General features: G+C 41.0%; 1 protein-coding gene across 5 annotated transcripts in view; it reads right to left on the bottom strand.

Moving 5' to 3' along the window:
• tjp2a (tight junction protein 2a (zona occludens 2)) overlaps positions 1-27,783 on the bottom strand; it is a 142,017-nt gene that overhangs the window by 13,754 nt on the left and 100,480 nt on the right. For all 5 annotated transcript variants that reach the window (XM_073048502.1, XM_073048501.1, XM_073048500.1 and 2 more), the window contains 12 exons: positions 27,370-27,497; positions 26,016-26,094; positions 23,813-23,963; positions 21,954-22,062; positions 19,008-19,230; positions 15,493-15,677; positions 13,546-13,641; positions 13,359-13,438; positions 9,126-9,336; positions 7,017-7,117; positions 5,412-5,636; positions 4,419-4,532 (listed from right to left, as the gene is read on the bottom strand). In XM_073048502.1, coding sequence (XP_072904603.1) covers positions 4,419-4,532; positions 5,412-5,636; positions 7,017-7,117; positions 9,126-9,336; positions 13,359-13,438; positions 13,546-13,641; positions 15,493-15,677; positions 19,008-19,230; positions 21,954-22,062; positions 23,813-23,963; positions 26,016-26,094; positions 27,370-27,497 — 1,702 coding nt within the window. The remainder of the gene's footprint in view (positions 1-4,418; positions 4,533-5,411; positions 5,637-7,016; positions 7,118-9,125; positions 9,337-13,358; positions 13,439-13,545; positions 13,642-15,492; positions 15,678-19,007; positions 19,231-21,953; positions 22,063-23,812; positions 23,964-26,015; positions 26,095-27,369; positions 27,498-27,783) is intronic.

Here is a 27,783-nt window from a genome sequence, read left to right as displayed (position 1 = left end):
AACACCCACTTCTTCCCCCTTTCTACTCCCCCACCTCCAGAATATCGCATACACTTGAGGGCTCTAATTTAAGGTTAATCCAACCAACAATATTTCTGGCATTTCAGCATTTCGTTCAGTGCTGCAACTCATTGTGTCACCTGCAACAGATAAAATTAAAACCACCTCAAACATGGCCAGTCTGAACCTAACCCTTGCACTTAAAATTTATCTGACACCCGAGACATAACTGGATCCCATTGGTCAAGGGCAGGTAACTCTATACACAGATGTTTTAAATCATATATGTCAAACTCAAGGCCCGCGGGCCAAATCCAGCCGCCGGTGGAATTATCTTTGGCCCGCGAGATAATATCTAATTACTATTAAAGCTGGCCCCAGTAATCGAAGCGCCTATGACGTATGATATGGCTAATGCTGAGTTTATTCAGGTACCAGGTTTTCAGGGTTTTTAGTGTTTATTCGGCAGTCTTCTTCATAAGAAACGGAATTTGTAAAGTGAAACACCTTGTAGTTATAGCAGAGACTGAGACACATGAGAGCAGGCTGAAAAAACGGAGGCAACAAAAGCTGCGTTCGCACGCGTCCGACTGATCCGGCCCGCATGAAGCTGCATTTTGTTCAATCTGGCCCGTGACCTAAAATGAGTTTGACACCCCTGTTTTAAATGCTTCCTGTGCTATCCATTCCTTCCCAATTATTTGCAGGTTCTCAACCCTACCACATCCCACAGAATTAACTTTGGTACAATTATACAGAACTGACATCACCCAATCCAATGTGTTACGAATGTGCCACAACTCTGAGGGGCCGAAGGGTACAAAGTAGCCCCCTCCTTCTTGAGAATCGCAAGATCGCTATTAATTCAGGTCTGGGACCCAGGAAATGAGAGAGAATCCTCAAGGTTTTTGGAATGTGTCCTGACCCCTCAGCAAGACGAAGCCACGGATAACGGCCATTGTCTCTTGGAGACGGAATTGTGTATTGAGTACTGTACTATTCATTGAAGCCCTCAGGGAATGACCAGAGTGGGCTGGTTGAGGGATTGCATCATCCCAACCTGATTGACATCTGAGACCCCGTGAGTAAGGATAAAAGAGGGTCTGGGGAACAACCCCTTCAGACGCACCAGGAGAAACGCTAGAAATCCCGTGACAGCGTTTAATAGCGACAGCCGGTGGAGGGCTCGCGTGCGTCCTTTCCCGTTGCCTGGGATTAGGGCCTTACCACGGAAGAACGGCTTAGCTAAAGAAGAGGCCACCAACGAAATTTCGAAGGATCGACATCATAAAAAGGAAAAGCTGGCAAGTTCTAAAATCTCTCTCTCTCTCCAACAATTGAAGACCTAGCGGTCCCCAAAGGCTGAAGCCTGTATGAACTGCATGAACTGAGTGACTTTTATATTTCCATCGGACAATACATTATCCCCTAGACAACGATAGAGCTATTTCGTATTGATTATTATTATACCCGCACTTTTAGATTTAGTATTGACTACGTATATTATCTGTATGTTTGCATTGATATTATTTTTGTGTATTTTTATCAATAAATACTGTTAAAAATAGTACCATCAGACTTCAGCGGACCTCTCTATCTTTGCTGGTAAGTGACCCAGTTACGGGGTTCGTAACAAATGCAAGCAACAAACAAACTCCTGGAGGAACTCAGCAGAACTGTTGGATGAATGAAACTATCAACATTTCAGGTTGAAATCCTGCATCAGGACCGAGAGCAGAGAGGCGAGATGCCCAGTAATGAGGAGGAGAACTGGAGTGGTGAGAAAGAATTACAGAAGAGGTGAACTGAGGAGGGGTGCGAGGTGTCAAGCAGGAAGGGGAGTTGAGTGGGGTGCAGTCTTCCAGACTGTGGCAGGTGAATGGAGAGAGGGAAAACAATAGGTGGGGGGAGCAAGTGTGAAGACAGGAGACAGGGAGAGGGATAAGCAAGAATACAAAGAGCTGGAAATAATAAACACAAGAGATTCTGCAGATGCTGGAAATCTTGAGCAACACACATGAAATGCTGGTTGAACTCATTAAGTCAAGCAGCATCTATGAAATGGATGAGCAGCTGACTGTTTGAGCTGAGACTCATCATTAGGAAAGGACAGGGGCAGAAGGCAGAACAAGAAGGTGGGGGAGGAGGATTATGAGTTGGCAGGTGGTAGGCAAGGGTGGATGAAGTAAGAAGCTGCTAGGGGGTAGAAGTTACAGGCAAAAGGCTTAGAAAGAAGAAATCTAATGGGAGAGGACAATGGACCATAGAAGAAAGGCAAAGACTGTTCATCACCAGAGGGAGGTGATGGACAGGTGTGGAAACAAGAGGGGTAAGAGAGTAATGGGAACAGGTAGTGGAAAAAGAGAAGGGGGAGTAATTCATGGAAGTTTTAGAACAAAAAAAAACCTGATGTTAATGTAATCAGGTTTGGAACTACTCAAACAAAATATGAAATGTTGCTCCTCTAACCCGAATTTGGCTTCATGGTAGCAGAGAAGGCCATGGACAGAAGAGGGATGGGAAGCCAAACTGAAATGGATGGCCACCACGAGACTGTGCCTCTTGAGGCAAACAGAGTGAAGCAAGTCCCCCGGTCTGGTCTCACCACATCAGAAGCACTGCTTACAGCAGATGACAGGCTCTCAGGTGAAGCATTGCCTCGATTGGAAGGATTGTTTGAGGCCCTTAATGGTGATGAGGGAGGTGGTATAGGAGCAGGTGTGGCACTTGTTGTTACACTTGAAGGGAGATCAGTGGGGAAGGATGCATGAACAATGGAGTCACGGAAAGAGTGATCCTTACGTATAGTGAACACGTGGGTTGTGAGGGGAGGGAAAGATGAGCTTAGTGGTAGGATGCTGTTGGAGACAACAGAAGGCATAGAGAACGAAGTGCTGGATACAGAGGCTCATGGAGCAGTAGGCAAGGACAAGGAAACCATCTCCCTGTTATGAAAGTGGGAGGATGGTTGAGGGTAGATGTGTGGGAAATGGAGAAATTCTAGGTGACAGAAGCATCAACGTGGAAGGGAAACCCTGTTCTTTGAAAAAAAGAGAACATCTCACATGTTCTACAATGGAAAGTCTCATCCTGAGAACAGAAGAGGCAGAGATGGAGGAGCAGAGGGAACGGAATAGCATTTTTACAAGTGACAATATGGGAAGAGGTTTGGGGGAGATACAGTGAGTATCAGTAGATCTGTAAACGATGTTAGTAGATACAATGACTCCAGAAGGAGACAGAGATTGAGAAAGGGGAGAGTAATGTCAGAGATGGACCGAGTAAATTTGAGGGCTGATTGGAAGTTGGAAACAATGTTGATGAAATTGACAAGCTCTATCCACTGACATTCACTATTAGCCAAAGGATTCACATAGCTACTTAAAACAACACCTCTTCTTACCCTATCATTTGAAAGGATGTCACAATATAGTGTTACAATTACAGAGAAAGTGCAGTGCAGGTAGAAAAAAATTACAAAGGCCACAACGAGGTACATTAAAAGATCTGAGATGGAGGGGAGCTATTTTTCACCCAGAGAGTGACTGAAATATGAATGAGCAGCCAGAGGAAGAGGTTGAGGTAGACACAGTACATTAATAATATTAAAAAGATACTTAGGTACATGGTTAGAAAATGATAAAAGGATATGGGCTAAAAGGAAGACTTGGGACTAGCTTATATGGGAATCTTGGTTGGCATGAACCAATTGGGCCGCAGGGCTTGTTTCACAGGTTCATCTTTGTCATACAAGAGGCCTGTTCATGAGTCTTATATATCTATCCTATTGAACTGGAAAGAAATTAATCCTCCAACTATATTTCAGTGGTTTTCGCAAACTATCTCTTGTTTGAGCTTAGAAAAAATTAGAAGTGTTGTCTTTGATTCTTCAGTTAAATTTGAGGAAACTTGGAGACCATTTATCCAACATTTTCATATCAGTTAAACTGACTTTTCCTAAACCCTGCTTCTATTATCCTTAATTATTTGGATGGAGGTGTGGAGTTATTGATGCTACTGTGTATATTTGACATAATGCAATGGCCCATGTTGGTTAGGTTTTTTCTTTCTTTTCTTTTTTGGGGATTTTTTTTCTTCTTATTTACTCCCTTTTTTTGTAATTTCTATGAGTTTGGGAGGTTATTATATATGGATTATCATCTATATGAATGTATACTTAACCTATTAATTATGTACTTTCAAACTCTCTGTATTCATGTTTCATTTATGTTTGTTTAAAATTAATAAAAAGATTTAAAAAGGAAGAAAGTCTTATAAATGACAAGCTGTCCTTGAGCCTGGCCATACCAAGCTGTGTGTATCTGGATAGAGTGTTTTCAATGGTTAGAAATAAAATGCATCAACAATAAGAAGAGCAGATCTTGCAATAGCGTCAAGCAGTTGATGACAAACATTACCTTTGGTGGCTCAGGTCTGAAGTCAGGAGGGGGGCTGGGATCTCTCAGGACTTCCCTGCTGCCTGCTCTCCTCATCTGTCCTCGAGCTACAGGTGGTTCTGGACTTGGCTTCCGCTGAAAATAAAGATGGGTCATTGACAAACACTTTACTCGACAGTAGTAATACTAAGACTTTCTTTCCCAGCTTTGTAGTTCTTTTAATATTATGTTTTTCGCCTGATCTTTCTCTTTAGTTTGTGTGCAGGGTGGTGGGGGGGTGAATTTGGAGGCTGATGTTCCTGTACTGTTTTAGTTCATTTTTTGTGCAGGGGTGGGGAGGGAAAGAGGTGATGACCATGTTCCCGTTCTTTTTTCTTGGTTTTGTGGCTATCTGGAGAAGAATTTCAGAGTTGTATACTTTGATAAGTGAACCTTTGAACCTTTAAAATGGACAAATTCACAAATCTATTACAAGAACAGATTGTCTTTTATCATCCAACTGAATAATCACCCTTGTGTGGAGACCTGTACCCATAAGACTAAGAATAGACATGGACACACTATTTAATACTTCTTAAAAAATGTGTATGTTTGATAATAAAAAATGTTGACTAAATTCAATGGGATGTTTCCACATCAGGTAAACCAGAACAAGGTTCTGGAGGTACCAGAACCAGATAGAAGACCATCACAGATAATTCTATGGAGTGTGCAAAAGACATTTCTTCGTGGAGTGTAGTCTGGATGTAAAGAACAGTACCGCAGGGAGTGGTAGTGTTGAAGAGGAAAACTGAAGGAGAAACTGAGTACACTCAAGGGAGAAAGAAATGGATAGAATGATAGACTAAGAAAAAGAGCCATGGGAATGGATGCATGTGAACACAGACACCAGAATAAATGACTAACAAATCCTGTGTGTAACTACTGATGATTTTAATATAGGTGGGCCATATTCCTTGATGGTCACATGCAAGGTCAATGGATGAAGAAAATGCCTGAATGTAGCACACAAACCTCATCAAACTGCACAGGTTCTGATGATCTAGCAACAGAAGATACTCGAGGTTCATTTATTGGCTCATCCAGCTCGTTGTCTGTATAGGCACCACCCTCGGTGTCTGTATCATCATAGTCGCTCATCAATCGGCTGTCACAGCTGAGGTAGTCAGCTCCCATCGCTGACAGATAGGACATGCGATCGTCAGGCATCTCAAGATCTTCATCTCCTAGTCCATCAGCCTACATTAGAAACAGAGCAAGCTGGGGTATACTAAACTGAATGCCAGTGTTCACCAAAGGAAACAGTTTCCCACCCAGATACCTCAAAATCTCCTCTATGCAGGAATAGATCAACAGCTAATGGCTGTCCAAGTGGAAAGGATGGAATATTTGAGATCACTTAAATCTGTGAGGTAGCTCCAATTTCCCAGTTACAATTCGTGAACCAGTCCCATCTGGAGAACAGCCAAACTGACCCATCATGGCCACACTCTGGGTGGGAAAAGGTTAATGCATTATCATTTCCTCTTAAGAGCAAGCAGGATTTTCCCAACACATTCTAAACCTTTGCCAAAATTTGATCTCGACATTTTTGCAGAGTTCACTTGTAGGATGTGAGAGCTCATTGCTAAGGCCAGTATTTATTGCCCATCCCAAAATAAATAGTAACTTGATTTGCTGATGTACTAATGCCATGGTATTTGGAAACCCAATCAATGTACCATAACAACAGGCGAAGATTCAAAGATCTATTTCTCCACTGTACAATAGAAATTCCAAATTCCAGCACTATAGGCAGTTGCAAATAGCTGCATGCAAATCTTTGAAATCTGAAATAGAAACTGCAGGCCAAAAATGTACAAGCTTAAAGCATCTACATATGGGCACTGAAGTCCACCAATTTCAATATCATATTAACAACTATTAACTGAGTAATCTACATTGTGGTGTAGTTAAACAACAGCCAACTTGGATAATCCATTGGGAAAATCCTAACCAAAGAAATAATTACTTTAAAAAAACACAAATTAATGCATCTGGGTAATGGTGGGGTTATTCAAAATACATGACTATGGCTAGTTAATAGGACTAACTAGACAAAAAAAAAAGCTAGATCAGCTAGAGTCAGTGGATGCATCAGAATGTCAAGAAAATTGCACCCGATTCATCTACAAGGATGGAGGTGAATGAATGGTTGGAAGGGTTGGGAACAGAAAAACAAGTACTCAAGCACAAAACTTACTCTCATCCCATTTTCTCTTAAGAGGAGCAGGCTGTATATCTTCTCAAGGGCTGCCATTCTTTTCCAACACAAACGTGTTAGGTACTGACTAGCACAGCTTAAGTTCTTTGACAAGTGTGATGGAGATGCATTTTGACTCAATAACTAATTTAGTCCTTTAACTAAAGACTCCATCTGTTGGAACTGCAGTTGATACCCATGATTTCAAATCATTACAAAAACACTCGGCGTGAGCCTTTCTTGCGAGTCCCTCGATGTGTGTACTAGGATCAATTAATAATGTGTTAATATCAGATACTGCTTTAAAGTCAGACTCATCTTAAAATTAGCCTCATAGAAGTGTTGCACAAGAAACTGTCAACTTGCCCGATATATACCTTGCCTTCCGAAACCCAGACTGCAGAAGCCTGATGATCTCGAATCAGATCCTTTACCAATCCGTACCAGCCATCGTGAGAGGAATTGAGATCAATCGTCTCTGCAAGGTTAAAGTCAAACGTTAGTAATCTCCCCCTTATCAGCATGGCTGAAAGCCCTTGTAGTAACTTGGTGATACATCAATACTAGGTATACTATAGAATGCATTGTATTAAATGCTTCCAAAACACATACAATTCACTATATAGTAATGGGCCATTTGGCTGAAATGGTCTAAGCTGACATCTATGCTTAAGGCAAGTCACCTTCCATACTTTTTCATCCCACGTTGCAAAGGTAAATCAGGATTATACCTCTGAAGTCTCCTTTTGCATGCTTAAAGGTTTAACCTTTGAATTTCTAACTTTCTGCACCCCTCTACCTGACCAACACAAGAATGAAATGGTTGCTCATTTAAAAACACTGGCTTCCTATAAATTGTTTCTTTAAAAAGACAGAAAATCTCCAAATTCTCAATTATGGCCTTAAATAAACTAGTAATATCATGCAAAACATGGTTAAAGCTGAGAGGTCCACAGAATCATTATTGAAGACTGTGAAGAGGCAAAACCAGAGAGACATACAAACTCTTTACAACAACAGTTGTAGCAGATCACCCAGACAGCAGTCAGGACCAGTGATATTTTCACTGGGTGGATCTGGCAACAAATGACGTTTGCTACTCACCTTGGCATAGTTAGTTGCATTAAGTTTGTAGGTTCAGACACCACACTAGGAGAATGTTTTGTAACTTTAGCATTTAACTGTTGGCTTCACCCCTCATATTTACACTGGCTGGCAAATACCCAGGTTTAGAATTTGCATTTCAACACATACAAACACGCTGGAGGAACACAGCAGGTTGGACAGCATCCGTGGAAGTGAGCAGTCAACGTTTTGGGCTGAGACCCTTCCTCAGGACTGAAGAGGGAAGGGGCAGGGGCCCTATAAAGAAGGTGGCGGGGGAGGGTGGGAAGAAGGCTGGTAGGTGCCAGATGAAAAACCAATCAGAGGAAAGATCAAGGGGTGGGGGAGGGGATAGGCAGGAAAGGTGAAGAAGGAATGTAAGGGGAAAGCACTATGGGTAGTCGAAGGAGGCAGAATCATGAGAGAGGTGATAGGCAGCTGGAAGAGGAGGCAGAGTGAAAGTGGGATGGGGGAAGGGAGGGGGAGGGAATTACCAGAAGTTGGAGAATTTGATGTTCATACCAAGGGGCTGGAGACTACCCAGACGGTATATGAGGTGTTGCTCTTCCAACCTGAGTTTGGCCTCATCATGGCAGTAGAGGAGGCCATGTATGGACATACCCGAATGGGAATGCGAAGCAGGGTTGAAGTAGGTGGCAACCGACAGATCCTGTCTGTTGTGGCGGATGGAGCGGAGGTAGAATTTGCATTGTAGCGTTCAAATCTCTCCCTGCCTCAACTGTCTCTCTAATAACCAATGCACCTCCAAGTTCTCTGCACTCCAGTAATTCTGGTCTCTGGTAATCTTCACTTCACAACTGGCAACAGTGCCTTCAGCTACCCAAGACATAAGCTCTGGAGTTTTTGAGCAACACAAACAAAACGCCGGAGGAACTCAGCAGGTCAGGCAGCATCTATGGAGGGGAATAAACGGGGGACATTTCTTGCCAAGACCCTTCAATCAGGACTGGTTCTATGAACTATGTTCATAGAATACTCCTAAGCTACGATTTCTTAGAATTCAATGTTTCCATGAAACCACAAGATATGCTACAGCGCATTATTAAGTTCTGTTACAATTTAGCACATGGCACGATCTCAGTTTTGTTTATTGGACACAATGTGAACAAACGTTGGCCAGGGACCAGGGAGAGTTTTTCCTTCTCTTCATTGAGCCTGTGTTTAACTGGTTACCTTTAACCGTTTAATTATTTAATTCACTGCAGAAAGTGTAATAATTTCATTCAATTCCTCAACTAGTCATTGAAAAAAAATAACAATGCACAGGAAAAGGACAAATTGGGCATCAAACAGCCAGCAGTGGTATAATGGGCTGAGTAATCATTTCCTCTACCCATTACCAAAATAATATTACTTCTCACCTGTAAAAAGATGAGAAGAACTCTTCCTTAGCTTGACAGCTTGTTCATACAACTTCTTGGAACTCTTGGTGGATGTTGGGTTCAGTCTTTGCCTCATGGTTTTAACGCCATGCTTGTTGTCTGGCTTAAAAAAGATAACTATCGGGTACCATTGAGTGTAATTCAGCAGATCCACAGCCTTGGGTGTAACATCCAGTAAAGCATGCTTGTCCTGTTTAAAGAATTAGAAATAATAAAATTCACTGACTAACATGAACTAGCGATTTCACATAGAAGTTTAATAGGAATATAGGAAAGCAACTCATTCAGCTCAGAGTCAGTTTTGCCATTTAAATCACCAATCCATAAATTGCCTTGTAAATGTATTCAGTCCCTGGCGCTTTGGACACACGAGTATTACAAACAGGGATTTTGATCAATTTAACAGAGAATTTTTATTTGAGAATCACATGCTCCTCCCTCCCCCGCCCCCCAACAGTAGTGCCAAAAATCAGGGAAAATGGTAAAGCATGAAAAACTAAAAATTCAAAAACTGGAACGTCAGCAGTGCAAAAGTACTCATCTCCCTTTGCTCAGTAGTTAGTTGAACCACCTCTCGACGACTACAGTCAAACTAGTAGTCTCTCTGGACAAACCTCTGTGAGCTTTGCACAATGTGACGGAGCAAGATGTGCCCATTCCTCCTTGCAGAGTTGCTCAAGCTGTGCAGATTAGTTGGGGAGTGGTGATGGACAGCAATCTTAAGGTCTTGCCAGAAACAAGAAGGTTAGGACTCTGACTAGGCCACGCAAGGACATCGATTTTCTTCATTTGAAGTCACTGCATGGTTGCTCTGGCAGTGTGCTTTGGGTCATTGTCCTGCTGAAAGACAAACTTTCTAAGCTTTCTGACAGAGGCTAGCAGGTTTTTATCCAGGATCTCTCTGTGTTTAGCAACACTCTTCTTCTCATCGATCCTGACCAGATATCTAATCCCTGCTGCTGAAAAGCATCCCTGTAGCATGATGCTACCTCCACCATACTTTACAGTAGGGATGGTGTTACCTGCTGCTGTGCAGTATTAGATTTATGCCATGTGTCGGTTAGTGCTCAGCCAAAAAGTTCCACTTTAGTCTCATCCAACCACAACACCTTCCGCATCTTTACAGTATCTTCTAAGTGATGCTTTGCAAAGTCTTTATGAGGAAGGATATGTTTTTTAGCCAGGGCTTCTTCTTTGCCACTCTTCAATAAATACTCATTTTGTGCAAGGCCTGAATTGTGGTGACTTGAACTTCATCTCCGGTTGCAGCCAATGACTTCTGCAGCTCACTCACAGTGACTGTTGGCATCACAGTAACCTCTCTTACAAGTGTTATTCTTCCCTGGTGACTAACTTTAGAGGGACAGCCTGACCTCGGCAGTGTGGCATTGGTTTCATATTTTTTTCCCACTTTTTTCAGGATGGACTGCACTGAGCTCTAAAGTATGTTTAGTGCCTTTGAGTTGGTCTTGTGCACTTCCCCAGATTTGTGTTTCCCTATTATCATTTCCCTGACTTGCCTTGAATGCTCGTCTTCATTTTGATTTGGTCTATTGAAAATCTACCATACCTGTGGGACGTTATGGGGGGGGGGGTATTTATTCAGGTGATCCTCCAATTTTCTATATCAAATTAGATGAGTTGGTAAGGTTATACAGTATATTACACCTGAAGAAAGTCAGCATTGCAATTTCAAAGGGGATGAATACTTTTTCAGCCTCATAAATTTGGTTTTTAATTTCTAGTAAATTGTTGACAGGTTTTGGAATTTTTTTTGATTCAACATGATGTTTTGTAGATTAGCTCAAAAACCCCTAAAATTTAGAAAATGATGTGTTAAAATGTAAAAATACTTGTGGTGGCTGAATACTTTTTCAAGGCACTCTATCTGAGCTCATGCTACCTACCTGGGTTTGATAATCTTTAATATCTTTTGCCTAACAAAAATGTTAACCACTTCAGTTTTTCACATTCCCAATTGATCCCTAGCTTCAGGCACAATGTCTAGATTGTGGAATTCTTATTATTATTTTCAAAGAAGCTAGTTATTTTAGTGCTAAACATAATAATGCTAAGGAGCAAAAGGATGCAAATTCTTGCCAATACTGGTGGGTGTGGTATCCTAGTGAAAATTTTCAGCATAAATCTTCAATTTAGAGCTAGGTCCATATCTTTTATTCATTAGCTAAAGTAGAAATTGAACTGGCAAGTACAAGGTGACAACTGTTCAACTAAATCAGTCTAGAGTATTAACTTGAACCCTCCCTGGACTACATAGAATAGAACCTGAAGACCCCTACAGGACTGCAGAACAGGCCAGCCTCTCAGCACAATCTAATTAATCCTTGTCCTCCCCCTTCTTTGTCCCCAAGCTAGAAAAACAATTTCTAATTTCAGATGCAACTCAGTCTTGCCTTTTGAGTCCTAAGTGGTTGGCTCACATCCCAGTCCAGTTACAGGAATACAAAATTCTGGGTGAGTGTTGTAGTCCACCACTGAGGAGGTGCAATTGCAGTGGAGAAGCTACTTCCCTCTTCTCCAGAAGCTAAACTAAGGCCTCAAATCTCTCACGTGGTTACACAAGACCTAGACACTACCTTTGAGAGCAGGAGCATATTCCCATTGAGTCCTGGTTAATATTCACCCTAAAGCATCGCAAGAACTTGATTATTGCACTGCTGTTTTTGTACAAATTAGTTGCAGAACATCATACAAAAAAGAAAATCATACATCTAATATTCTCTATTGACTGTAAAGCCCTTTGGAATGAAATGAGCTACAGAAATCCAAATTTATTCTCCTTCTCCCCATCTGCGGGCATTACTCCAATTCTTCTCCATTGAAAATACATCCACCATCCACAGGAAGAGCTTTTAAAATTGAAGTTTCTCATGTGAATTTGTGATTCCAAGGACAGACATCATGACATCGGCCCAAAAGCAGGATCTAATGTTCAGGGGAAACTGGCAAACGCAATTCAGAAGAATCAAATGCCCAAATCATTCCCCTTTCCCTATTCCTCCCATTATGAGTTCCTGTTCTCACTTCTATGACAAAATCAAAAAGTCAGATTCTCCCCTGGAGTTACTGGAAAACAACCAGACTTCCTTCCCCTCAACAGCAGAATTAATCCCCTTTCCAAGGCCTTCAGCAGGCAGTGATCCCATCTGGCCACTTAACCCAAAAGAAGAGATACTTAATTTTTAATTTCCCTAAATGTTGTCTTGATGTGCTCCCAAAAATGATTTAACAAGAATTGTTTGTATAGTAAAGAGCTGTTTCTAAAATTCTTATCCTCATTTTCAAACTCCTCCAAGATTACATCTAGTCTCTGCAGCCACCTCTAGCCATACAGCTTTCATCTGTGCTCCTCAAACTCTAGCCTTGTGATTTGTGCCGATTTTCTTTGGTCCACTTTGGTTGCCTTGGTATCAGTTGCCAATGTCATGCAGATCTGGAATTCTTTTTTTTATCCCCTCAAACCCAAACACCTGACTGTGCAGTAGGTCACCTGTTCTACCCCTCCTTACCTGGCCAGGTTAAAGGACTTCTGTTTGGCATCTACGTTGGTGAGACCCGAAGGGATCGCTTTGTTGAGCACCTCTGCTTCATCTGGCAAAAGCGGAACTTCCTGGTGGCCAACCATTATCATTCCTATCTCCATTCCCCTTCCAACATGTCAGTCCACGGCCTCTTCTTTTACCATGAGCCTGCCACATTTTCCACCCAGGTAGCCGCCAACATGATGGCATGAACATCAATTTCTCCAACTTCAGTAATTTTTCCCTTCACTCTTCCCTCTTACCTCACCTCCACACCCGCCTATCACCTCCACCTGATGCCCCTCTTTCTTCCCCTCCTCCCATGATCCACTCTCCTCTCCCAGATTCCTTCTTCTCCAACCCTTTTACCTTTCCCACCCACCAGGCTTCACCTGTGACCTTCTAGTTTGTCTTTCTTGCCTCCCCCCCCCCCCCCCCCCCACTTTTAATTCTGGTGTCTTCCTTCCTCCTTCATTTCCAGTCCTAAAGAAGGGTCTCGGCCTGAAACATCAATTGTTTATTCATTTCCATTGATGCTATCTGACCTGTTCAGTTCTTCCAGCATTTTGTGTCTGTTATTTGTTTCACAATTAGCCTGATGAATACCTTGGGACACTTTGGAATGTTGACAGGTTGTTGAAAATTAAGTCATTGCCCGAATTATTCTTACCTCTTCAATGATCTGTCTGACTGTGTTCAATCGAACCACACCAGATGCCCTTTCGGAGCCTGCATCTCTGGGTTCCGTTTCTGGAATAACAATTTATACACTGCTGAGTGCTTTTGGCTTCTAACATAAGCACTTGAAGATTCATACAGTCTTCTGTTAGAACAGTTCTGTTTCACAGCTTACTTACTGGCAACTCTGTAGGCATCTGGTAACTCTGTTGCCAGCTTCTCCGTAGCTATATCAGCGATAGGCCCAAACAGCACCACAGGCCGCCTAAAGCCAGCTAAAGACAGCAAAGAGGGGTAAATGAGTATCAAGTATGGTACTGGAGTGTGCAGAACTACATGAAAGTAGAAGGTCCCTGTCAACAAATATGCTTTAAATTAAAATTTCTTCCACAGTAATTCGATAGTGAGAGGTTTAGATCTCCATAGCACCTTTGAATAAATATCAGAACCAGTAATGGTTAGCACAACCCTTTACGGTACAAGCGACCTGGGTTCAAGTCCTGCCACTGCCTACGAGAAGTCTGTATGTTCTTCCTGTGACCATGTGGGTTGCCTCTGGGTGCTCTGGTTTCCTCTCACAGACCAAAGACGTAGTTCAATTGGTCATTGTAAATTGTCCTGAGATTAGGCTCAGATTAAATCAGGGGATTGTTGGGTGGTGTGGCTCGAAAACTCTTCCCTGAAAATTTAAATAAAAAAAAAAAATATCTGCTTTCACAAAAATTAACTTTGGACATTCAGCAACCAGAGAAATATGGTGGCCAAATTGTGCTCACAAGCAACATAACAACATGATCTATTTTCGTAATGTTTGTTGTACCCAATTTTTAATTATTCAAGAAGAAGTCACCTTCTGCCCTCCCTATCTATTTTAAAATAATGTTCAGGGCATAGTCTGCAATTTCAGATGGGTAATTGTTTAACTTCCTACTCACTGTGTAGCATTTAGAGTACTGCTCAAGCCTCAGCTGAGATTTTGTGCTCAAGTCTCTGAGATTGGTTTTGAGCCCACGAACTTCTGATTGCAACAGCAGAGAACATCCCAAACAAGCCCCAAGATATTATGGTCCTGACAGCCGATAGTACCCTATTTAAACGAGTTCTTTACTAGTCCACCCTGTCGTCCCCCACCACCCCCCCCCCCCCCCCAGTACCCTGGCCAACATTTACCCCTTGATTAAAATCACAGAAGCAAATTATTTGGTTATTGCTATTTGTCGGAGTTTGCCGTCCCCAAATGTGCTGAAGTGTCTCCTTGCATTACAATAGAGAGTGCAGTTCAATACCACTCCAACAGCATGAAAGGTCTTGGGATGTCGCTCAAGAGATTCAGGTGCTAACACAGTTACTAAATTACATTGTTAACAATGTATTGAGTATTGTGTGCAGTTTTGGTCTCCAAATTTGAGGAAGGACATTCTTGCTATTGAGGGAGTGCAGCATAGGTTCACAAGGTTAATTCCCGGAATGGCGGGACTGTCATATGTTGAAAGATTGGAGCAACTGGGCTTGTATACACTGGAATTTAGAAGGATGAGAGGGGATCTGATTGAAACATATAAGATTATTAAGGGATTGGACACACTGGAGGCAGGAAGCATGTTCCTGCTGATGGGTGAGTCCAGAACTAAAGGCCACAGTTTAAGAATAAGGGGTAGGCCATTTAGAACAGAGATATGGAAAAACTTTTTCACCCAGAGAGTAGTGGATATGTGGAATGCTCTGCCCCAGAAGGCAGTGGAGGCCAAGTCTCTGGATGCATTCAAGAGAGAGTTAGATAGAGCTCTTATAGATAGCGGGGTCAAGGGATATGGGGAGAGGACAGGAACGGGGTACTGATTGTGTATGATCAGCCATGATCACAGTGAATGGTGGTGCTGGCTAGAAGGGCCAAATGGCCTACTCCTGCACCTACTGTCTATTGTCAATGTATACATTTTCGTCAGCAGGTATTTTTACTTTTGCCAATTCAAAAATTGTTTAAATGTTGATTTTCTCCAGCAAATGTTTTGTTATAGCTCATTTCTGTAATTGTTGAGGTGGGTAAGTATTCAGTCAACCAAATATGTCAGCAACAAGAATTTAACATGCAAAGGCATCTGAGTAATCCGAAAAATAACTCTTGCCTTCCCGAAGAACAACCCTCTCGTACGCTGGGAACTTGGTGGTAACTGGCACTGCTGTGAGGTCCTCACGACTCTTTCGAAGGTTCTTTTTCATTGCTGCCCGTTGACCTCGTGACCTCCAAAAATCCCCTCGGTCACTTGAAGCTGCCTTCTGGACATTTTGCACATTGGCCATTTGCTCAGCTCTAGAAAAATATTTATTAATTCATTAGCTAGACAGAACACTGTAAATTTAGTAGTGGTATGTGCCCACTCTTCAACTGGCAAAACTGGCAACAAAATTAACCAAACAATACACACAAAATACTAAACCAAAGAATTGATCTTAACCCTTCAGTATTGAGCAAAGCCTGGACATTCATTACAAGTGTTGTCTTTCCTGTGAGATTTAATTTCTGTGGCAATGCAAAAATGCAGCCTCCTAGCCTCCAATTTAAGCACAAAGCAGTGGATCAGAGATTTTAAATCAAAGATTTATTTTTTTGCAATCATATCTGTAGCCTCTTCCAGTGCTGAAATATAACTCATGATCTCTACACTCCTTCAGTGCTGGTCCCCTACATACAATGTTGGAAAATGCATGGTCATGCACTTTGGTAGTAGAAATAAATGTGCAGACTATTTTTTAAACAGGGAGAAAATCCAAAAATCCGAGTTGCAAAGGAACTTGGACGTCCTTGTTCAGAACAACTTAAAGGTTAACTTGCAGGTTGAGTTGGTGGTGAGGAAGGCAAATGCAATGTTAGTATTCAAGAGGAGAGGTGTGATACTGAGGCTTTAATAAGACACTGGTGAGGCCTCACCTTGAGTATTGTGGACAGTTTTGGGCTCTTCATCTAAGAAAAGATGTTCTGGCATTAGAGAGGGTGCAGTGCAGGTCACAAGGATGCTTCTGGGAATGAAAGGGTTATATGTGAGGAACGTTTGGATTGCTCTGGATCTGTTCTCACTGGACCTTAGAAGGATGTGGGGGGGGGGGGGGAATCTCACTGAAACTTTTCGAATGTTGAAAGGATGTTTCCCATGGTGGTGTCTTGGTGGACGAGAGGGCACAAGCTCAGGATAGAGGGGTGTCCATTTAAAACAGAGATGCAAAGAAATTTCTTTAGCCAGAGGCTGGTGAATTTGAGGAATTTATTACCTCAGGCAGCTGTGGAGGCCAGGTAGTTGGGTGTATGTAAGGTGAAGCTTGATAAGGTTCTCGATTAGACATGGCATCAAAGGTTAAGGGGAGAAGGCTGGGAAGAGGGGCTGAGGAGGGGAAAAAATTATCAGCCATCATTGATTAGTGGAGCAGACTCGATGGATCAAATGGCCTAATTTTGCTCCTATGTCTTATGGCCTTATATCCTTGGTTTCATTCACTCCATCACAAGATGTAACTGGGCACTAAGCTGTGGAATTGTCTTTCTGTCACCAACTCATTAACAAACCCTTGATCTTTGGGCAGAAGAATAGCAAATGGAATTCAATCCAGTGAAATGCGAGGTAACACACTCTGGATCAACAAAGCATGGGATTACACGATCAATGAGAGGGGGCCAGGAAGGTGAGGAGGAACGGGGTCAGCTTGAGGTACATGTTCCTGGAGAAATATAGGAAGTAGGATGGATCAAAAGTGGCTAAAAATATAAACAGGATGCTCTCTATTATTAGTTAGACATGGAATGGAAGCGCAGGGAAGTTGTGGTAGAACAGTATACATCGGCTAGTTTCTTTGGAAACAAATTATGAATGAGGGAGTATCACTGTGCAGTGACTGAGTAATGCTCATCAGAACGTCATCAACAGGAACACTTACACTAACCTTTGAGCTTCACTTCTTCAGTTCTGTAGCCATGAGGTTTACTTTAGAGAAGGCTTAACTGAGGTGTATAACATTGCAGCAGGTCTACATGGAATAAATAAGAATCCATTTTCCTAACAGAAGGGGTTCCCAGCCTGGGGTCCACAGACCCGTCAGTTAATGGTAAGGGTCCATTGCATAATAAAAGTTGCGACCCCCTCCCTCTGAGGAATCAAAATTTGGTGAGGTTCTGGAACTAACTGTGGTGCAAACAGAAATGCTCACCTCATTTAAATAGTACTTAGATGTATACATGGTCATGACCTGGTGCTGGGCAGTAGAATTAGGCTAATTTTAGTGCTGGTGGGGTTAGATAGAAAACTTATGACCAATGAGGAACTATTGATCCTTCTTTTTAAGTTTGTTCACAAGCCTCAGTAATTCACAATGCATTTCAAATGTCAAATTCTGACTTGTGAGAAATATAATAAAACATCCCAGGGGAAAAAAGATGATAATTAGGGGAGGAAACCAAAAGCTTGGACTCTTAGGTAGGTTTTAAGGAGAATCTTCAAAAGATGTGAGACCAAGAGGCTCAGGGAGCTAAAAGAGATAGCCACCAGTGCAGGAGGGGTATGAACAGCTAGCGGAAATGGTAAAACACAGACTGTCGACAGCTACAAGTCCTGTAGAGATTCCAGAGTTAGAGGGATGAGGTTACAGAGAGATTTCATAAAAGCAACAAGTGGAAATGAACTAACATAAACATTCGAATGCCGTTGAAAAAGGCAAAAGCATCTGCAAAGTGCATCAAACTCCTGCTGCATTAAATTGACAGAAAATGGAATGTGTCATCTACACCTCGGGCTTTGAATTACCAAACCCAAGTGAACCACCTATTATTAAACTTTGCAGACTCTGCATTAAAGTCAGACAGAAAGCAGGGAGGAACATGTAATTGCATTATATGACTAGTTTCCAAGAAAAGCTGGATGATCAATCAGTGTCAGCACCTTGTACAGCTGCTTACTATAGACAAGAGAAAATGTGCAGATGCTGGAAATCCAACTAACACACACAGCATTTTGTATGTGTTGCTTACTATAGTATAGATTTATAAATAAATACTCAGACTATGTAACTAGCCCTTTGTTCAAACAGACCAAATTTATCTTGATCTCAAAAAGGTCATATTTGACAGCTGTAGGTGGACTCCATTCTGAATTTTCCTATGGTGTACAAATAAGTGTGTACTGTATATTAATTCTGCCCCCTTTACAAATACTTCAGCTTCTAAAGCTCTCCAACCCTCATGATCAGAACCACTGAATAAAGAAAATAGGACTTCTTGCTCTGAGCTAAGGCAAAGCCATCCAAGTTTAATCCCTCTTTCTCCAAGACGTGCGGATCATGGTACTTTATGTGGATATGCTGGCATTTTTAATTGCAGAGCTAATCTGTCTCCACTTCCCAGATTCCATAATTTCCATCACCTACACATGGATTGGGAAGATGTTTTCCTCAGGAGAAATATAAATGCTCAGTTGAGAATGTTTAAGACAAAGATTGATAAATTTCTGGCTGCCCTACAGATACAGTGCTGTAATGTTGATGTAGAATATCGGATATGACCTTAGTAAATGGTGAAGCAAATTCTAGGGACTAGATTACCCATTTCCTATGGTTTACTTCTACCTATATGAATGCTTTGTGGAATTTTAGAATTCACCTGCTTTTATTTGGAATGATTCCTTTCTCCAGTTGTTTGATGTTGTCAGGGCCGATTCTCACTGCTAACCAGTTTCCCAGTTTTCCATTGTATAGTGTGTCCAAGACTTTAAAGACTTCACCCCTGGTAAAATTCAAACTCTGTGGAGTCTCTTTTTCATATTCAAAGTGAGTCCTAATGAAGAATGAATCGCCACGGCCAGAGTTAATTATATCTTTGTACACTGGTGAAGAGAAGGAAAAAAAACATTAGGACGGGACTAATGTTAATGGCATTTGACCATCAATTTTCACTACCGACTTATACTGTTGCAATACAAGAGTGCAGAGAACTAAACAACATTTATATATGGATAACACGTGATACTTCCAGAAATTCTACTTGATCTGCTGCCAGAATTAATTTTAGAATTTCCACTGGCTTCAATTTTATAATTAAAACTCTGGGAAACACAAATGCTATCATGCCACAGCCTCCCCTCCATGAACAGTGTCTAAACTTCACTGCCTCGAATCAGCCTACATAATCAAGGCCCCCATCCACCTCATTCTCATTGCTCCACCTCCCAAGCCCACCCCTCATCGGCAGAAGATACTGGAAGTTGTAAGTACATGCTAGGATCAAGGACAGGTTGTGTCCTGCTGTGATAAGACTATTGTTACCTACAAGATAATAACTGCTGTATGATTAAGATTGATTCTTGATCTTAATCTACTGCTTCAGGGTTTTGCACCTTATAGTCTGCACTTTCTCTGTAACAATTTATTTGGATTCAGTTATTTGCCCTCATACTAAGTCAATGTACTGATCTGATTAAACAATTTGTATAGATGGCATGCAAAACTAAATTTTTCACTTCACCTCAGTATTATACAACTACAATAAACAAATCTACCAATCAACTTTTAACTTTCTGAAAAATCAGGTCCAGCAAAAGACAGTCTCTTATCCTATTGGCTATTTATCCTATTCCACAAGCAGTTGAACACAATGTCTAAGAGGCTGACATTATTTTCCATGAAGGATGGGTACAAACCAGCTTATCTGCCAGACAGGCAGTCATCAATAATCCAGGTCCATCTGCAGACTGAGTTCCTCTAGTTTTTAGCAACACAACCCTCTAGACCCATTTTAATTAGGGATCATCTTTCAAGCAATACATTTCCACTTTGAGAAGAACAGAAGCCATTGAAAGACCTGGTACATTAAAATTTTAAGAAATAGGACAAATCTGATTGCATTAATAGAGAACCTATGGGAATTCAAGGTAAAAGTACTGTAAAATGCTCTGTTGGAATGATGGAGCTGCCGACAAGGAGAACCTTTGGTGTTGGTGCATCACACACCTTCTGCCCTTGTCACTGGTAGCTGAGGTTTCAAGTTTGAGATATTTTGGCCAAATAGCCTAGGCAACTAACTGCAATGCATTTTGTAGACAGCACATGCTGCAGCTAAAGTGAGGTTGCTGAAAGGAAGGTAGGTTAAGGCGGTGGACACTGTATTAATTAAATAATATGCTTTGTCCTGGGACAGTGTTAAACTTCTTACACCTAGCTCAATTACACTTTCCCTGGCAAATAGGATAGAATGCAACATATGCCTTATCGATGGCCGGAGGTTTTTGAAGAATCAATGCTCAATTCTTGCTCCATTGTTAAAGAGGCTTAGTATCGACAAGGTACCAAACTTTTTTTTTAAGGTAGTCTCCCTTTACCCACTCTACAAGACCCACACCCCAATCAGTTCTTCCATCAACCTATCACCCTGCTATAACCACCATACACTTCCCACAACCCATCCCCATTAACAGCCCAACCCACAACAGTCTTTCCCTTCTTACCCCATCCCACTGCCAATCCTATCCTCTCCCCTTCATCAGGTCTTCAAGGTCTACCGGCTCCAGCTAATGTCCAACAGCAAATCAGATTCTAAAACCCTCCAACTCCTGTTAATACCCAACAGCAAATCAGATTCTGAAACCCACCGAGTTTCAGTTGCAGTGACCCCTCCTGCAGTTTCATCACATTGAAGCACTCTTGATGCAGAGACTGGCTGACTGAATACAAGTCTGAGCATTTGCTGTCATTTTACAGACATCTACCCTACTCTTAGATTAAGTGCCAAATTGCAATTCAGTTTGTGTGCACAATAAATCCAATCCGAACTATATCTGGTTCTAAAAGCACACCAAAACAGTGGAGAGTGGACCAGAAACAATATCCACAAGACCCACACTTTTCATTGGAAAAAAGTCTCCAGTGACAGAGGAAGTACATCCATTTACTACCATTATTCTAATCATTTTACAATACTGACAAGGTTAATACATGCAAAGGCCACATTCTGATGAAGTTAAATAGTTATTTTTATTCTAGCATCTTCCCCCTTCCTTTCCAGCCCCAATGAAGGGTCTCGGCCCGAAACGTCGACTGTTTATTCTCTTCCATAGAAGCTGCCTGACCTGCTGAGTTCCTCCAGCACTTTGTATGCGTTGCTCAAAATTTGCAACATTCATAGAATCTGTGTTTATGGTAACTGTGCTGTCGTTCATCAGCTTGTCACAGGTTGTCAGTTATCAAATAATCAAAATTAGCAGAGAGATTAGGCTGAAGAACTTAAAATTGCATCTTGTAATAACTTTACACATCTTTACGGCATACCAAAGGATTTAATTACTGAACTCCTTTTGACTGGTAGAGAATGAGGCCAATCAGCCTAGACCCAACAAAAATAGAAACTGCTGGAAATACTCAGGTCAGAGAGCAAATCTGGAGGGGAAACAGTCAATATTTCCAGGTATTGACCTAGAACAATGAGCAACAATTGCAATTTTTGGCTTCAATCTAAACCATTTGTAGTAGAATACACAATCCTTGTGGATTCACCTAATAAGGGTTTCTTTATCAACTCAGTTTAGTGTTTAGTGGCTTAGCTTAAATTACATACCGTCATACTTGCTCTGAGCAAGGATGGTCACATCTTCACCCTTCGGAATTTCTAAAAGGTATAGAACAGCTTCTTCACGCACAATACTACGGAAATCCATGTAGTTTATCTGGTGGGATATACAAACAAATTAGTTATCACCCATTCATAAAATAGAGATGAGTACACTGCAGAGAAGCATCATTTTTATTTATCTTCAAGAAAATAGGCTGCATCAAACAAGAATTAGAAATAACTCTTTAATCATCTTCCACTCTGGTGTTCGTGGAATTAAGTAGCACTGAAGAGTCCATTCTGCCAAGTGCGAGACTATAAACTCTCCAAGATCTCTCTGCTCTTTACAGTCAACTTGAAAAGCATCTACTTTTCAGGTATTTACCCAATTCTTTCAAAAGTTCCTATTGGACTTGCTTTCACTACCTTTCCAGATCACAATTTGAAACATCCCTCTCAACTCCTCCTATAGGCAATTCCTTAAATCGCTACTCATCCTGGCCCCTCATCTCAGGGGCTTCATCTTTCCTATGATGTGAAGATAGAATCAAAACCATCATCACAAGGCTGGTGCCAAGACAACTTCTACAATTCTAATTTTAAAACTCACACTAACACTTAAGCAATTTTCAAAGTTAAATCAAACCAGTATTTAACACAAAGCAATACACACAAAATGCTGGAGGAACTCAGCAGGTCAGGTAGCATCTATGGAAATGAATAAACAGTCGAAGTTTTGGGCCAAGATCCTTCTTCAGGACTGGAAAGGAAAGGGGAAAATACCAAAATAAAAATAAATATTTAACCTACTTAATGAGTAGTAATCTAACAGTTTATGCACAGTAGCATAGTGGTTAGCATAATGCTCTACAGTTCCGGTGACCTGGTCTCAATTCCTGCCGCTGTCTGTAAGGAGTTTGCACGTTCTCCCTGTGATTACATAGCTTTTCTCTAGGTTCTCCAGTTTCCTTCCACAGTCCAAAGATATACTAGGTGGTAGGGTAATTGGCCATTGTAAACTGTCCCATGATTAGGCTAGGATTAAATTGGGGGTTACTGGGCAGCAAGGTTTGATATGGCATGTCAAACAAGTCCTTCTCAATCCACATCTGATTAACTCTTCCATTATTTGTGGGGAAAACAAATGGACATCAGTCAATGGCTTTGATAACAGACAATAGACAATAGGTGCAGGAGTAGGCCATTTGGCCTTTCGAGCCAGCACCGCCATTCAATGTGATTATGGCTGATCATCCACAATCAGTACCCTGTACCTGCCTTCTCCCCATATCCCTTAACTCCGCTATCTTTAAGAGCTCTATCTAACTCTTTCTTGAAAGCATCCAGAGAATTGGCCTCCACTGCCTTCTGAGGCAGAGCATTCCATAGATTCACAACTCTCTGGGTGAAAAAGTTTTTCCTTAACTCTGTTGATAACTTGATAACATACTGGACCTTGCAACAACATGAACAGTGAATAAAGTGAAATAATACTGGGAAGAATCTTTTCCAGGTTCTACATGGAAATGGAAAGGATAACTTGAAAATAATGTGACACGTGAATCTCAAATCAAATCACCCATTCTCCATTGATGTGTCAGTGCATCCAACTTCACTTCAACTAAACCGAAGGCAACAGAAACCTTCAGGTTAATTCTCAGTCTCCTATACCCAAACCAATTCCTAGTCAGTGTTTGTTGGATGGGGCAAACAGTGTAGATATAATGTGGAAAGGATATCATATTGATTGGAAGCATGCCATATTCAAGATTTGTTGAACCGTTCTATCTCAGTCCTGCACTTGTAAATCTGAAACAGAGTTTGTACAGAGGCGAGTCAATAAGCGAGGTGCCTTGAGGAGTTACCTTAAGGAGTTGATCTCCTTCCTCAAGCCCTTCATTCTCAGCTGGGCTACCTTCCTGCACTCCTGCCACAAAGATCCCCACATCGTTGCCACCAGCAAGTCGGAGGCCAACGCTATCACCTTTCTTGAACTGCACCATTTTTGTATCTGGGCTGTAGAAAACAGAATGTATTATTCATTAAAATATTTCATATTCCACTCTGAACAGCCTCGCTTTCCAAAGTCCAAAGTAAAATTTATTATCCGAGTACATACATGTCACCCCATACAACCCTGAGATTCTTTTTCTGCGGGCATACTTAGCAAATCTATAAAACAGTGACTGTAAACAAGCTGTGAAAATGCAGATATAAATATATAGCAATAAATAACATGAAGTAACAATATAACATCCATCAATACTGCAAAGTCCTTAAGTGAGTCCTTAAATGAGCATAGCTATCCCCTTTTGCTCAACAGCCTGATGGTTGCAGGGTAGTAACTGTTCTTGAACCTGGTGGTGCGATTCCTGAGGCATTTGTACCTTCTGCCTGATGACAGCAGTGAGAAAAGAGCAAGGCCTTTGCGGTGAGAATCTTTGATGATGACTGCTGCCTTTCTACGGCAACATTTCATGTAGGTGTGCTCAATGGTTTTACCCGTGATATACTGGGCTGAATCCACTATCTTTCATAGGATTTTCTGCTCAAAGGCATTGGGGATCCTATACTGGGTGTAATATAGCCAGACAGGGATGGGGGACGGGGGACGGTGAATGGAATTAGAATAATTATATTTGGATCAAAGTAATGTTCAGCTCCTGCAATGTGAATTTTAATGCATTTTGTACCAGAATTTTGAAAAAAAAATTATCATTCCCTCTGGTTATCTAAAATAACAAATGGATTAATGAAGTTCTGTTCTGCAAGTGATATTTGACGTATGTCCCAGAACTAAGGCAGTAAGATAAAGTGGACAAAGCATTAACAGAATTCAATAATGGAATAGACTCAACAGGCTGAATGACCTACCCTTGCTTTTTTCAGAATCTATATTCATAAATTCCCCATTTAAATTGATACACATAGAACTGAATCAATGGTAAAGCATTAGTCTGAACTAGACTGCTCTCTTTCAAAGAGTTGGTGCAGTCAGAATGGACCCAATGGCCTCTTGCACTGTAATATTTGGTTCTGGTGTTCAAACACAGTATAAGCTGGGGCTAGTGTAAGTTTATTTAAGTGGGTGCTTAACAATTGGAACAGCATCAATGGACCAAAAGGTCAGTTTCCATGATGAATGACTTCATGACACTTCACTCTCCAGTTGCTCAAAGTGATTCTTTAAGCTAATCAACTTCCAATGGCGTTGCTGAGGAATGTGCCTGTATGGCAATATTTATCCTAATGTCATTTAACAAAAACATTTTAAATAACCCCCGCCATTCCATGTCCAAATGTTTGTCAAACTCAAAGTTATCCTTCAACTTGAAGGAATAACACAGCCATGGATATGGAATGCTTTCTATTCCTATTTAAACTGAAGTTTCTGTTCAATATCAACAAATCAGTCAACCCAGGTCAAGGTTAAAAAGGGAATTGTTGTTATCCCTTTCATTACAACTTCAGAGAACATTCGGTCCTTTAACCCCATTCTGTTGTTCAATGAATGAGATCAGAGCTGATGTGACCTAACTACATACATTGTTTTTAAAATCCCAAATCCCTGTATGCCTTTGCTATACAGACATTAAACTCAGAATTACAATTATCAATTTAGCTTACCCAACTGCAATTTGCCTTAACTTTCCAAACTGTCGCTGCAAAGTGCATCCTTTACAAGATGCACTGGCTTCTTCAAATAGTACTTCTCAGGCCACAACCTCAAATACTTAGAAAGACAAGGATAGCAAGCAATCTGAACACCGCCAAATGCATAAAGCCTTATGAGACATGGGAACAGCATCACTGTTGTTGGATCAAGTACTGGAACCTTCTGCCCAGTAGCCCTGTGGAAATTACTTCACCACATGGACAATAACAGGTCAAGGTGTTAGATTATCCAAACCTAACCAATAAACACTTGTCTTTCCACTGATGCCAACATCCTGTAACCAAGTTAGAAATTCACTACTGAAATGCCTGCTCTATTTTTTTTAAAGCTATCCTGGCCAAAAACAAACAGTTCTCGTCTCTACATTGACCCTTTTGGGTATCCTGACTTACCCAAAGATCTCTTGATCTTCTGGACTTGGTTGAAGAAATTTCTTTGGAGCCATTACTACTGGTTCTTCAACTTTGGAAGCTGTAGAAAAGAAAAACAGGGAGAAAAATTGGGCAAAGCTGAGTTGGACTGAAGGCTATGTCATCTGTGTTGTAGAGCTCGAACACGCTAAAGACATTACTTAACATCACATAAATATTAGAAAACTATTTAAATGCTTCCAAGCTCACAACATGCTTTAAGAAATAACTTTTTTTTGAGATCTAGCTTGTTAGAAGTTGTTAAAAGGAGCAAGGTGCAGGGTGGGTATTGGAGGGTGGATTTGAAGATAATGGATAAAATGGACAAGGGAGACATGGGGCAAACATATCAGCATACAGCAAGAAGATTTTGCAAATTGAAATTCTCTTATAGTCAAGCAGATAGAGTTGTTAAGAAATTGGCCCAACAGTTTCTAGAGTATTGATGTGCTCTTCAAAATTGAGGCCATTTAATTTCTACCCAAAAGGGAAGAGATGGGACAGTTCCTCAGATAGTGTGGCACACACACACACACACACTGCACTGCACTGCTGCACATCTGGATTTTTATGGATTAAACTCTGGAGGGGAACTTGGATCAGAAATCTTTTGCCTTCAAGGTAAGAGTACTACCCACAGACTGAAACTCAATGAAGTAAATACCAAAGCATGTGAATAGGATTCTCCATCACAAGCAAAAAAAAGGTAGAAATAACTCTATGATTTCAGGATAGACAGGTAAAGTTGGCAAACAGGTAAAATCCAAGAAAAACATTTTTATTGTTTTGCATTTTACATTATATTATGCAGAAAAAGACATTTTTATCACTCTGTCACATTTCCAAAATACAAATGCAAAATGTCATTCAACCCATAGTGCCTGTGCTGGCTTCTGAATCTACCTTTCTATGACATTTAATCAATTCCCTTCTTGAAGAGTTATTTATCTTCTTCCACTACCCATCCAAAACACACTAAAAATTCTCAATTCTTCAACATTCTTTAGCTTAATCCTCTTAAATTTAATTCGCTGGAACTTCCTGCCAACTCAGTTTTCCATTGACTTTTATCAATAGTTTTCTTAAATTTGATCAATTCTTATTATATTCCTCCCCACTCAAGGAGAATGATCTCAATCTTATCTGATCTTTCCCACTTAAGAGAATTTCATTGTTTAAAAGAATATTCAAAAGTTTGTAAACACTAGCAGTATTTTGGAGTAAAGAAGCAAAAAAATCAATAGAAACTAATTATTTTAACAACTAACTATTTTAAGAAACATTGCAGACAGCATTTCCAAATAGTTTCTCTCCAAGAAAAGGGAAATCAATTTACCTCTGTAATCCTCCTCTGTCCTATCTTCCTTCTCATAGTCAACAGCAGTGGGCTGGTCAGACCTTGTTGCAAATGGAGTTGGCATGCCTCCCATTCTCACCAGTCTGTTGGAGGGCTCCTCTTTGGAACTGTGGAAAAAGAAAGTTTCCAATTACGACCTTCAATTATAAATGAGAGATTTGGTAGGAGCATGCAAGAAAGAAACAAATGAATTTGCTTCACACCTCTCAAACCAACATTCCTTCACAGCCAATTATTCTCCAATCTTGTTTTAATTCAATCTTTCAATGGGATGCTGCAGATTAATAATTTAATCTATCTGCACCAATGCAGACAAAGAAGTGCTTGTGAACTGTCTTCTAGAAGTGCTGCAAGTCCTTCTCGGGAAGGTGCTTCCTCAGTGTCATTGGATAA

Source organism: Hemitrygon akajei, chromosome 6, assembly GCF_048418815.1.
Source record: "Hemitrygon akajei chromosome 6, sHemAka1.3, whole genome shotgun sequence".
Taxonomy (NCBI): domain Eukaryota; kingdom Metazoa; phylum Chordata; class Chondrichthyes; order Myliobatiformes; family Dasyatidae; genus Hemitrygon; species Hemitrygon akajei.
The sequence above is the reverse complement of the archived record's forward strand: the minus strand, read 5'-3'. Positions and strand labels throughout refer to the sequence as shown.